Source organism: Pteropus alecto, unplaced genomic scaffold (genome assembly GCF_000325575.1).
Source record: "Pteropus alecto unplaced genomic scaffold, ASM32557v1 scaffold8, whole genome shotgun sequence".
NCBI classification, from domain to species: Eukaryota; Metazoa; Chordata; class Mammalia; order Chiroptera; family Pteropodidae; genus Pteropus; species Pteropus alecto.
The window spans coordinates 22,851,369-22,864,705 of record NW_006494609.1 but is presented as its reverse complement, the minus strand read 5'-3'; the positions used below and the strand labels follow the sequence as shown (position 1 = coordinate 22,864,705).

General features: G+C 51.2%; 1 protein-coding gene across 11 annotated transcripts in view; it reads right to left on the bottom strand.

Moving 5' to 3' along the window:
- Positions 1 to 13,337, bottom strand: part of WDR20 (WD repeat domain 20) — a 43,703-nt gene that overhangs the window by 5,479 nt on the left and 24,887 nt on the right. For 5 of the 11 annotated variants that reach the window (XM_025042069.1, XM_025042066.1, XM_025042070.1 and 2 more), the window contains exon 2: positions 7,448 to 7,630. The exons of 5 other annotated variants lie outside the window; for them this stretch is intronic. Coding sequence is in view for 2 of the 6 variants with exons in the window: in XM_006925585.2 (XP_006925647.1) it covers positions 7,448 to 7,630 (183 nt within the window). In the remaining 4 variants the exon portion in view is untranslated. Of the gene's footprint in view, positions 1 to 7,447; positions 7,631 to 7,790; positions 7,884 to 13,337 lie in introns of those variants that run through there. One more of the 11 variants, XR_001518125.2, reaches the window with a different exon arrangement.

Genomic DNA, 13,337 nt, shown 5'->3' with positions numbered 1-13,337 from the left:
ACCCCCAGGGATGCTGAGGCGGGAGCGAACCAAGCACCAGCCAGCCCAGAGGGACAGAAGGGACCCGTGCAGGGGGGCAGACTGGGCGACAGGAAGCGCATGCCGTCCTGGCTGCAGCACCTGAGCCGGGGCAGGAAGTTAGGTCCAGAATTGTGAGCTGGGACTCAAGGCCATGGAGTCCCAGGCGAAGGGACTAGGGCTGTGACCGTGAAGCCCTGTGCGGCCCATCCCACAGCCCCGGGCATCTGGAATGCGATGGCGGAGCTCCGGCTGCGCCATCCGTCCGCCCGCGGTACTTATATGAGACGCGAATGGTCTGAAGCGGACTGTGCTGTGAGCGTGAAATACACACTGGACTCCAAAGACTACAAAATGATGGAAACCAGCTCATTCATCATTTTTATACTGATTATACTGTATAGTGAAATAATATTTTGGACTTATTAAAATAAAAACTTAACTTTACCTACTTTTTACTTATTTACCGTGGCTATTAGAAAATTTGAAATTGTCTGTGAGGCTCACACTATATTCTACGGGCAGTGCTGCTGCAGACAGTGGGGCCCGCAGGTTTCTGAAAAGGGAAGGGGCAGAATAATGTGAAATCCCCCAGCAGCGGGTGCAGCGTGGAACGTGGGGCGGGGCTGGGAAGGACCACTTAGGCTACGACAATTGTCCGTGGACAAACAGTCTTAAACCTGACGGGTTCAACGATGGCTCAGGCTGGCGCAGGAGGAGGTGGGGGTGAAGAACGGGGCGCCTGAGTGACTAGGAAGGCGGCGACAGACAAAGACGGGACAGGGTGTGACTAAGCTGGGGAGAAATCCAAGTGTCCTCATCCAGTAGGCAGCTCATGAAAATGACCAGGAAGACAAGGAAATCAGCTGCGAACAGTGAGAGCCAGCTCTGTGACACCCTCCGAGGAAGGTGACACAGAGGAAGAGGAGAGCGTGACACTCTGAGAAACTCTCCTCATAAACAAGGAGCAGGACGAAAACTAGGCAAGTGGAAGGAAAAGCAGAGGAAACGGCCCAGAATCTCATGAGTGACGCTGAGTGAGTGTCCACGACAGGCCAGGTGCCCCGCTCTGGGCACCGGGTTCCCCTTCGGCGGGACACAGGTCTTTGAGGTGAGCGTTACACAGACAGGAAGTGAGGCTCCGAGAGGGGACGTGCTTCGGGCAGGCGGAACAGGCAGAGGCCTCCTTAGGCAAGCACGGACAAGCAGGTCTGGGGGAGGGATGGGGAGAAGCCAGCCCCCTGCTCGCAGCTGGAGACCAGAAGCCGAGGAGAAACGCCGACGCCAGCGGGGACACTCTGGTGGCAAGGAGCTGAGGAGTGCTGGGGCGCCGCTCCTGGAACCCGCCGCGGGGCAGGAGGACGAGCAGCCGGGGAGACGAGGCCGCTGAGACGGTCTCTGTGAGCTTGCCTGGCACAGCCGATGGGCTTTCCAGGCGACAGTCAATTCCGAAATGCTCCAAAGGCCTATTTTTATAACCACTTTCATTTTTAAAAATCTGGATATCAAATGTGCCATTTCTGTGTGTCAGGACACCTCCCCTGGAGGGGGCCCCCGCACCCCCCTCCCGCTTTCACCCCATGCTCCCCACTCTGATACACAAGAAACTGTCCCACTGCCACTGCCACCGCCACCGACATTAACCCAGTGAGAATCAAACACACGCCCAAACCACCAATCAACGGCATTAACAGACCAGACTTTCTAACTATACTAAACTAGTTAAAAGGAAACGAGAATAAAAATCAGTCTGTAACCACATTCAAGCATCGCTGCTAGAAAGAAGCCTTCGGGAGCACTCAGTTTCCTACTTCCTTTCACTACTAGCAACATGACAGGCAGGACAATGTTATTTCTGGGGGAATGTGTATGCGTTTTAAAATGCGCTTATCAATTTATAACAAAATTACTAAAACAATTCAAAAACCACAGCAGCTGCGGGAATAGCCGTAATGGAGCCACAAGGGCTTTGAGTGCAAAGGCGGCTACGGAGAGCCGCCTCCCTCGGGAGGCTGGGGACAGGGCACTTGGAGGCCGTGTACGAGGACCGGAGGTCATTTCATGTGAAGACTGAAAGAAGCACATCACTTTGCGCTCACCTCCGATTAAAAAAGCAAAAACGAAAGTCACGAAATGCACAGAGCCACTCTTCTGATACAGAACTGGACAGAATGTCGCAAAGCTGGGTCCCCTGCCCCGCCCGCCCCCACTTGCTCCTGGGGACACTGGTGCAGGAGGAGCCTGCAACTAACTGGGGGACTGGAGGGAAGTCACAGCCGTGGGCTAGCCAGAGGGCCCAGAGGGCAGGGCCGGCTCCCTGCCCTTCCCGCAGACCTGGACGAGACCATGGCGAGGCGGGGCCTACGCAACGTGCTGGCCCCGGCCACACCTGTGAGGAGGACAAAGTCAAGGACGGAGGGTCTCATTACACGTCGGCAATGAAAGAAGCCAAGACGACATGTTCTTTTTCAATTTTACTTCTTATCCAATAGTCAAAACATACTTGAGAATCCTCTGAAGTTACTCTTCTATGGCTATGACCTTGAAATAATTGGAATTTTTAAAAAGACAAACAAGGCTGAGTTCATCGCCATGTAGAAATTGTCCCTTTAAAATTCCTCCTGCCCAATGCATCATAACCACTAGAAATAAAAAGCGAAGCCCCCACCCCTTAGGGGTGTTTCACACAAGGCTGAATGCTGATGGGGTGACTCTCCGTCCCTGGTGGCTCTTATAATGAAGGCAGGCTCTACGGTCTGGAGTTCACCGGATGTGCCTCACCACCCTCAGCAGAGGCCCGGCGGATGCCGAGGACTACAAACCGAAACCCAAAACCCACTTGGAGACTGGAGACAGCGGAGGCCCTGGGGTCTCAGCTCTCACTCCCCAGGGGAGGCCGGAAAGGACCAGGGACTTTCCTCCCTGCTGGGAGCACAGGCACAGCAGCCAGGGTGACTGGATGGCCCAGGAGTGGCTCTAGCCTCTGCGAACCGAACAGAGCGGATCTGGGTCCAGGCTGGCAGCGAAGGCTGCTGGCGCCCGCAGTGGAAGCTGTGGCTCTTAGTCTTGGGGACAGCGCCGGGACTGACAGGGGTGCTCTCCCTCTTCTCCATACTGCGCTGTCTCGATGTTTCTCTACACAAGTGTTCGAGACACTTCTACTTTTTAATTAATGGGGAAAAAATCACCCCCATTTTAAGATATACTCTTGAGATACACTTTTAAGATACACTCGATTCCCATATAGAGATTTTCATCTGCCTTTAATCTCAGGTGGCTTTCTGGAATGTACTATTCCATGCCTGCCGGCCATCCATCCATCCATCCATCTAACCGTGCACTGTTTTCATGTACCAGGTACTTCTACAAAGGAGGCATGGTCAGAATAATCAGGACCGGGCACACGTGTTAACGGTGGCCGAGAGGAGACAGACTCCGCACAGTTGTGATGAGCAGCCCCCGCACTCAGCCTCACACACGTGGATTCTCTGCCTGGGCTGCCCTGCTCTGACCTTCTTGTCCTGGAACGTTATTTCTGTTTCTCCTTCAAAACTGCCGGTATCTCACCTCCCCAGGAGCTGTTCGAGGGGCGCTCTGTGCTAACAGCTCACGGGCAGCACGCCCTCTGGTGGGTAGTGCGCTCACCCACTCCCCAGCTGAGGGGGCAGGGAGCAGACCCACACCGCCGGCCAGTCAGCGGCAGAGCTGCCATCTGAGCCCCAGGTGTTTGGCCTCCAGAGTCCCCGGTCTTAGCCACGGGGCTGAGTCTGCAAATTCAGGGTGAAAAAGCTGATGGCTTTAAGAGCGCCTCTGGGGACAGCACGGTGAGATGGCCCGTCTGGGAGCGCGGTCGGGGCTTGGTTCCGGGTGCCTGGCTCCTCCTGTACTTTCTCCGCAGACCCTTCTCCTAACCTCGGGGGTATGACTACTATTTGTATGCTGACGACTCCCCTAGTTACCTGTAGTTTTGGGCTCCAGACCCACGTAGCCACCACCTACCAGCCTCTCGAGTCTCACATGCACGGAACGGACCTCTGTCTGCCCTCTGCCTCGGGCCCCGACACCTGCTCCTTCCGCAGTTGCACCCAGTGTAGCGCCACGATCGCCAGAAACCCAAGCTGTGTCCACACGTCTCCCCAGTGCGGTCTCCGAGACGCAGCCAATCTGACCGCCTCGCGCTCCTGTCCCTTCTATCGGACCCAGACTCAGGAGGGGACACAGACCTGGGCCGGACCCTGAGTGGCACGGGCCCCCAGGTTCATACTCCACTTTGTACCACCCTCTAGGTGCCCACCGTCCTCCCTCAGTTCTGGTCCCAGGTTCTTTCCCACCCCAGGGCCTTCACCTGCCCTCCTACCTGCAGGAGCCTCTTCCAGTTCCTCACCTGGCCGCCTCCTCACGCGAGGCTCACCTTAAAGCACGCCACTTACTCCGGGAGGAGAGACGGTCTCCTCCTCCCCACTTAAAACAGGCCTCGTGTTTCTCTCAGGCCCACTGTCTCCTCCTCCATCACAAGTCGCCATCTGCCGTGCGTGCGTGCGTGCGAGCGTGCGTGCATGTGTGTGCGTGTGTGTGTGTGCGTGTGTGTGTGTGCGTGCATGCGTGCATGTGTGGTGCTTCTGTTCACACCTCTCTCCCCTCTCCGAGAGGTGTGAAGCAGGGCAGGGGTCATCTGCCACTGCACCCAATGATAAGCACACGGCAGGGAATCGAGGTCTGGCGAATGGAAAAATGGCCACAACTCCAGGTCAAGCCCTCAGCCCTCACCTGGGCAGTTACTAGAGCTTTGTCGCTGGGCTTGCCACCTTCCTTCTTTCCTCATTCTAATCCACCTTCCACAAGAATCCTAAGAAAACGCATTTGACCCTGTCGCCCCCTCGAGTAGAGGCCCAGAGGCTCCCCCACAGCCTCCAGAGTCAGATCCGAACTTGTCGCATGTTGTGAAAGGGCTTCTTTGGTATGGCTGGGCTGACTCCTGCCACCCCGAGGCCCGCAGGCTGTGGTTTGGCCGCCCTCGGTTCCAGGCTGTTCCCCGCCACTGCGCCCTCCAGCTCTGAAGGCCTGCCTCCCACTCCTCCAAATCCTCTGCATCGTTCAAGACCCAGATATCAAATGTCACCTTCTGGAAGCCTTCTCAGACTTCCGTCGAGCTTAATGTTTGCTTTCGTTTTATGACATCTGATACACACTGAAGAATACGGCTAACGCGTGTCCCCTGGCCCTCCGGTCACAGCCCCGGGAGAACACACGCCCCAGCACTGTGCGTGCAGCTTCCTAAGTGAGCTCCTGGGGAGACAAGGGCCTGTCCTCCTTCCACGGTGGGGAGCACGTCCCCAATGAGTAAGAGCTTATGGAAGAAGTTTCTAGTTCCAACTCTACCATCAACTTGCACCTGATCTGGACACTTCACTTACCTTCTCTCTGACAATTTCCTCGTCTGTAAAATGGCAACAGTCGCACACCATCCCCAAGAGGGAATAAAGCAGAGACTCTGACTGTGCAAAGCGTGGCGTGATGACTGCGTCGACTACTGTTCCTGGCACTCTCTGAGAAACAAACCTGACGACCCTTGCTCTGAGACCCCCTGATCAAAATCTGATGAAAACATCATCCACGCAGCCAAAGAATTTCCTTACTGTGAAGGGCAATCAATTTTAGTCTCGAGTTGTCAAGGCCAAGTTGGCATTACATCATACACAGTCCTAGCATTGTGAACAGCCATTTTTCAAATAAAATGTAACTCATGCTTCGGTCATTAGGAGCGAGGAGGTGCTTTCTAGCCTGCTGCCCCCAGCTGCCCAGAGTCAGGGCAGGTCGTGCTGATGCGTCTGAGTGCCCACTGGGCCCTGAGACTCCAGGGACCTGTGGTCCCCGGCTCCTGCCCTCCCCCGGCGATGACACACAAACCCTTCTTGTTCTCTAAGTGGCATTCTGTGCCATCCTCAGCAGAGCGGCCTCCTGCCCTTGTTTACCGACAGCCTTTTACATGATTTCAATCCCTTCCCCCTTAATAGCACGTCCCTACCGACACAAACAAAACCCACGAGGAGCCCAAATTCAAGAGTTCTATTAACTGCACAGAAGGCTGGTTTTGAGGCCCCACTCTCACGCACAATAAATGAAAGAATGAACGAATTGATTACAATTAGCTGATTACAATCCAGCTAACTTAGAAATCACTTCCTTAGATGATATTAGTAAAATATCTAGGTAAATAAGAATAAATTTCTGCTTTTTAATGGAAAATGGGATGAAATACTTCTCCTCCACAGTTCGTCAATCCGGATGGCAAATTCTGTTGCCAGTCAACCCAAATGCAGCTAGAGAGAAGACAGCATGGTTCAAAGGTTCCCCAACCCACCTGGCAACGCCACACAGGGGCACGTTGGATGGATGCTGGGGACGCATGGACAGCATCTGCCACACAGACCGCAAATGAATCAGGATTTTAACCACAATCTGTCAAGCTGAATATCCGTCCCCAAATTATTTCTTAAGAGCCAGAAACCATGGTGTGCTTCTGTTCTCAGTTAGTGGCATCGAAACCACTGTCCTTCCTCAGAGAGGAGTCCCACATGACCTGACCCTTGTCACATCAGGACTGAGGTCGCAAACAGGGTGGAACTCAGGACTTCTAACCCAGCAAGCCTCCGTCACCTCCCCCGCTGGCTAAGGCGTGCTGGAACAGAGGAAGGAGCCGTTCACCACGCAACGGCGATCCTGGGGCCGAAGAGCCTCTGCAGCAGCCCTAACACACGCAATCGACTTGGCCATCTCCGCCTGTCAGGTTAACAGTCCTCACGTGTTCCTGAACAGACAACCCAGCTCAGTTATCTCAGGCTCCTTCCAGAATGAAACCGAAGATACCAGAAACTCCAGGACATACTACACCACTGGCAATGGTTATGTCGTGGGATCCAATTCTAAGTGCCAGGATTTCTAACTATGTCAGAGGTGATTTTACAGCAAATATTTTCAAGAGCAAGAGCATGATTCCTTAGCCAAACGCCTGTCAAACATACACACAAAAGCGACCTAAGAAAATGTCATCGAATCCTTTGATCTGTATGAAATTTTCTGGTGATGTGAACAAAGTCTGGAATTCTATATTTTCTTTTTTAATCTATAAATATCAAGTTATAGTCTCACCCGTATCTCCATTATAAAAGTTTTAAAGCACCTGCTATAGACACCTGAACATTCTCCATAAAAAAAAAAACAAACAAAAAAAACCCCAGAAAACAGTCACCCCAAAGAACAAGTAAAAGTCAACAAGTTAATTCACCACTTTTACATTTGGGCAACGCTAAGCAGGACAGCCAAGAGAATGAGAAACGGGCTTAGCTCAAAGTATAAGGCCCACTACCCTTGGAAAGGACATATAAATTCTTAAAGGGAATCTTAACAGCTTAGACAGGGTGCTACTTACTTCCTCATTAAATAGTTTGCTAGTTTCTTTTTTGATTGGGTCTATAAGCTGGACTTGGCCTGCGGAAAAGCCCACTAGGAGAGAGACACTTTCTGCTGTGGCTGTTAGGTGGTTGAAGTCATGACAAGTAGGCTGTGTTCCTTTGTATATCCTTTTATCTATTGGTTTACTCAAGTCAGCAGCCTGGAGGAGAAAGAGAAAAATACATACGGTAAACAGCACATTGAGATGAGAAACCTAAGTCACACTATTTTATATTCCACTATGATGTTAAATCTTAAAAACAAAGGTATTTTAAATATTTTTTCAGATTTTAGCATTTTATAAAAGCACTTTCACATACCTCAGCCAATGTGACACTGTTAGACTATCCACAATGTTTGTAACCGGGACTTTCTCAACTTCTTCTTCACATGTATTCAACAAGACTCCTGGACTGCAGGAGGAAAAACCCTTGATACTAAATTTAGTCTGTGCAAGATGCGTTTCGAGCATTTTCTAGCAGAGAACCCCTAAGCACAGAAGGCTTGGCTTTCAAGTGCAGCTACAATACCTCGGTGCTCACTGTTGAGTCACCTGAAGCCCAGTGCTTCCCAAAGTGTGGTCCCCAGACCAGCAGTGGCAGCAGCATCACCTGGAAACTCAGGAATGTGCATTCTCCAGCCCCACATCAGACCACAGGAATCAGAAAGGACGGGGCGGGCTCAGCAAGCTGTAGTTTAAAAAGGCTTCCGGGTGATCCTGATGCCCACTCAGGTTTGAGAACCAAGACCGCAGCCGACTGCCAGCAGGCGCTCCCTTACTGGGTCCCGCCCTCTCCCATCCCTCTCCCGCGTTTACTAACAGGTAACCTTCACCTACGGAGCCCACGCTCCCTCAGTGCGGGGCATGCGTCATCGTTCATCTTTACAATGGTCCTTCGAGGTAGATAATGTTTCTCCATTTTACAGATGAGGAAACGAGTTTAGGGAAATAACTCAACCAAGATCACCATACCTACCTACTATGTGGCAGGGCGACTTTGGAACCCAGGTCTGTTTGACGATAAAGAGGGAGAAAACATACACCCACACACCCACATGCCCCAAAGTCAAGTGCAAATGACTTGGACTTGGACTAAATGTGATTTTTCAACGTGCCTCCCTCCTTCCAAAGCAAGATTCTTTTCTTCACGAGAAATGTTCTGTGCGATCCAGTACGCTGGATGTTACTGCTGAAATAAAGGACCCCCCCCGCCAAGCCTGCTGTTACATCCCAGGTGCAGAGGACTGCGAACCAATGCGCCCAGAGAGCATCTCGAGCCGTGCGGGCTCCGCGGGTCTGCACTGCCACGCCCTGTGTGGGTTCTGAAGGTTCTTCCTTTCAAAGGGGCCTGTGACACTGCGAGGACTCTAAGACTGACTTTTCAGATAGCAAATGTGAATACCGAGTAGAAAGAGGACCTCCAAATGACAAGCCTCTGCGCAAACTCAAAACCTGAGCGCGTCTGGAAGTCTGGACCCAGGGGTACCAGGCGCTGTGGGGGCGCAGGGCTGAGGGGTGCAGACGATGCCCTCGTCCAGCTGTGGGGCTCTGGGAGGAGGAGGCAGCTCCGCCCTGCCGATCCCAACCTCATGGGATCGTCCTCAGGATGAAAGGAGAGAGCAGATGCAGGAAAGAGCCTTGGAAAGCGTAATCTGAAGTATGACACAAAGCGAAGGGCAGTCCTGACTTCGGGGCCGAAGGGAACGGGAGGGGAGGGGAGAGAGTGCCACAAGGCAGGGGCTCGAGGCCAGCTCAGCAGAGGCCCCCGGAGCCAGCCGGAGGCCAGGCGCTGAGGGAAGGCCCCTAGGCTGGGCACTAAAGGCAGGAGAGAGAATTCTAGACTAAGAGAACAACACAGCAAATCAGCTCAGAGTGAGAAAGACATCAGCAAAAGTACAATAGCTCAAAATATAAAATAAGAGACACTAGCAGCTAGAGACAAAAATCTAATCTGAAATATGAACCAATTAAATTATGACATGATCGCTACAACAGCATACATAACTCTTGAGACTTTTTAAAAAAAGTTTGCTTAGGCAACTTCCCCCTAAAAGAATATTCCTAGGGGGGAGAAAGTAAAAAATAAAATGTTAAAAATAAAAAAAATAAAGAAAAAACCATTTACAATAATAAAAAATAAAAAAATAAAGAACATACCTAAGATTATCCACTGAAATATAAAAATCTCTTCAAAGGTAAGCCAAAAATTAACAAAGAAAACATATTAATATGAGTTAAACGAGCAAAAGAATATACCCCAGTTCTCAGAACAACAGAGGAAGTAAAGGCGCCCATCTCTCCGAGGACTGTGCCGGTCAGCGCGTACGGGTCCTTGTACGGTCCTGCGTGAGCCCCAGTTCCTGGCATATCGGTTTCATATCCCCGCCCCCTAATATGAAACGTTACTGAAAAGATGTCACCCGTAATTAAAGCATATGTGAACACCTAAAGTATCTGAAATGCTAACTGAAAGATTAATCTTACTCTTAAATCACGTAAATACTCATGTAAACACCGTTTACTCATCTGCTTAACAAACTTTCTTCTTAGACCACTGCTCTCAAAGTGCACCCGTCCACGAATGGTTTAATAGTCTGTACTCGAAATTAAATGCAGAAGTCGAGAATAAGCTTTAGAAATCTTTATGGCAGTTTGATGGAGTAATTTTATATCTGTTGAATCTAATAAAAAATGAGAGTTTGCACTCTGCACGTCTTTTTCAGTTTCTTTTCCTAGTAATTCTTTTTTTATTTTACAAAAGTATCAGTTCAGATAGACTAGAAATTTAAAAAACTGGTCCTCCAACTGGGAGAAGAACTGTCCTTGATGCAAAAGACTGAGGCCCAAGGAACACTTAGTATCTCTTACCTCAGGTTACTCCTCCCTCCCAATCCCCAATGACACGGATCATTCTAGAACAGAAATCTGGCCAGGCAACATGCCACCTACATCAAGCAAGAATTACTGTGAAGCCTGCAGGGATTGCTACGTGTGCGCCCACGAGAAGTTACCCTTCTGAGAAACCCACGGGCGCCACCAGGGGTACCTGAGCCTTCTGGAGCCCAGCCCAGCACAGCCATCTCCGACTCGCCTCGTCTCTTTCTCCACAGCCAGTTGCCAGGCCCTGTCTCTGTTCCCACTGATAGGCCGCTGCCCTGCTTCCTGTCCCTCCACGTTCTTTGTGGGCGGGGGTGTGCTCGTGTACTCTGAACGCACACACCTTGTGGCAGCAGTGGTAACTCCCTGAGCCAGCCACGCCTCTTCCCACGGGTCAGCAGCCAACAGACACTTCCCAGGCAGAGGGGGAGGCGTCTGGCAGGAGGAAGGGGCCCGACCTTAGAACCAGGCAGACCGAGGGTCAGCCTTGCCTTCACTCCAGGCAGAGAGGTGACCTTGGGCAAGGTGCTTGTTTCCTCTCTCTGAGCCTCAGAGAACCACTGCCAACCCCTCTGCAGGACGGTGGTGAGGCCAGCAGATAATGGCCATAAAGCAGAGTACGCAGAAGCACTCAAAAGGTAGCTTCCATTATTAATTCATCCCTGTCACATCCTACTTCGGGTCGAATGGCTTCCTAAATTTCCATCGCATCAGAGTGTGATGACATGCCAGCAGTCCTGCCCTCTGTGCTCCGGTCCCCTCCGTTCCCCCTGAGAGCAGCACTTCCCTCCCCGAGACACCTTCTCTGCACCTGGAACGTCACACTCGTCATCTCGGCTGATCCCACAGTCTGCCCTCGGAGCTGGCAGGGATACTGTCCGCACTTCACAGCTGAGGAAGCTGGGGAGGAATTAAGGGGTGGGGGCCTGGTGCTGTCTCGCTCCCCACCCTACACGTCTCAGGCCTGGTGCAGGCCGCAGCCCTCCTTCCCGGCTTCATGAGGTTACCCTCTTGGTGGGGACAGTCTGCTTTGTCCCTGTGTCCCCGTTCCCAGGAATCTTACCCATCAGTCTAAGTCCCACCACCTCCAGCAAGCAGCTGCCCAACTGCCGTTCCTTGAGCTGTGTCCTTTATCTCAATTCTCAAGAAACTAATTTGTTCCACAAAATTTAGTGGTTGATCACTTATGATCACAGTATTGTTTTATGTCTGTTATCCTCGATTACAATAAAATTACAATTACAATAAAAAATTAGAATAAAAATTCCTTTAAGGAGAACTTTTTTGTTAAAGTTATACTGTACTGTTCCACAAAATCAGCTTTTGTTTCTCAGCTTTCTGGTAGATTCGGACGCTATGGGACTTTTTTAATGCTTCTGCATCCTGATGATTGCCAATTATCTGAATTCTTAAGTATGAATTTAATAGTAAAACTAATTTATTAAAACGTCTTACCAACTTTAAGAATTAGATCACATTTGCTTATTCGGCCCCGGCAGAGTACCCGGGGTTTCACGAATGCTCAGTATCTGCTGAATGAATGAAACTGCGATTATTTCTCATTTTTTCAGCGGCAAGATTAAATTTCACTGTTGTGCTCATTAGTGTCTGTATAAGGAGTTACTGATTACGAATGTCAGGGTCTCATTCTCAACTTCACAGAAAAATTTCAGATGCTGGTTTAAAATTCCTACTACTGAAACAGAGCTGGTTCCAAAAATCCTCAATCAAAAAATACAAACTTTAAAATGTCATGTTTCTTTTTCTTGGACTTTTGATCCTTCAAATCCCTGGAATTCTTTTTATGACAAATACTGCTGAAATACGGAGTCAGCTTGGTCGGCTTAGCATGGCCCCAGTGAGCATTTATCTCGCCAGCAAAGCAAAGGCCTGCAGCAGCGCTCACCTCCACCCCTGAGCCCACCAGGCCTGCAGACGAAGACGAGGAGGACCTTGAACCTGGAATAGTCCAGCATACCAGAGGGGAATGGCTGCCACGGGGTCAGCGGACCTGCCAGGTCCTCGGCACCCTGCCACAGCCGTCGGTGGGGCTCAGAGAAGGCACGTTCGGGGAACCTGCTCCTGACACCCCTGAGGACCCGAAAGCATTTGGTGTGGCATGGAAAACAGCTCAGAAAGACCTCTTGTGAAAAATGCATGTCAGATTCTGATACGTGGCGGGCAGTGTAGATACGAAAGGTGGGTTTCGTTTTCCCAAAACTGCACATTCTCCTTCCTCATGCGAGAAGCACCTCAGAGATCACCTGTCCCACGGAACTTGCCAGAAATGAGTCCTTTTACTAGCATACCTAACAGCTGCCAAATGCCCAACCCAGACCTTCTACCTGTCGCCCCCATTTCCACCAGAAGTCACTCCTAAGCCCCTCTCCCAAGCTTAAGCCTGCTGCCTCAGTCAGGTCCCCAGGATGACACTGCCTACCCAAATGACAGCTTCGGTGCCCGCATCCGGCCGGTCCTTCCTCAGTCCCCCATCCAACCTAGGTCAGCCTTCCCGGCTTGGCACCAGGCTCTTTCCATCCATTTCTACCCACTTCCAATTTGTCCCACACACTTTGCCAGATTAATCTTTGCGAAGCCTAAGGCCACTCTCCCACTCAACCCCCCCCTACTCAAACCCTCCCCAGCTCTGCCAGGCATAATACGGGCCCTCCTAATACGGGCCTCATCGCCCCTGTCCCCCGAGGCTTGTTCACATGCTGCACCTTCGAGCCTCACATGCCTCCTTTCCCCAGAATGCCCCCCTACCCCCAACACCCACACTAATTCTGCTCACAGCAGCACGACTGGTGCCTCTTCCTGACCTCACCTCGGAGAAGCATTCTTTACCTACCCTGGTGCCTATCGCTACGTGCCACATTTATGAGCTGTCACATGTTAACCGTATTCTATATACTGTGAACGTCTAGCTCCTTTGAAAAACAACGAAAAGGCCAGGAGGCCGCTGAGTCACCGACGGCCTGAGTGGGGC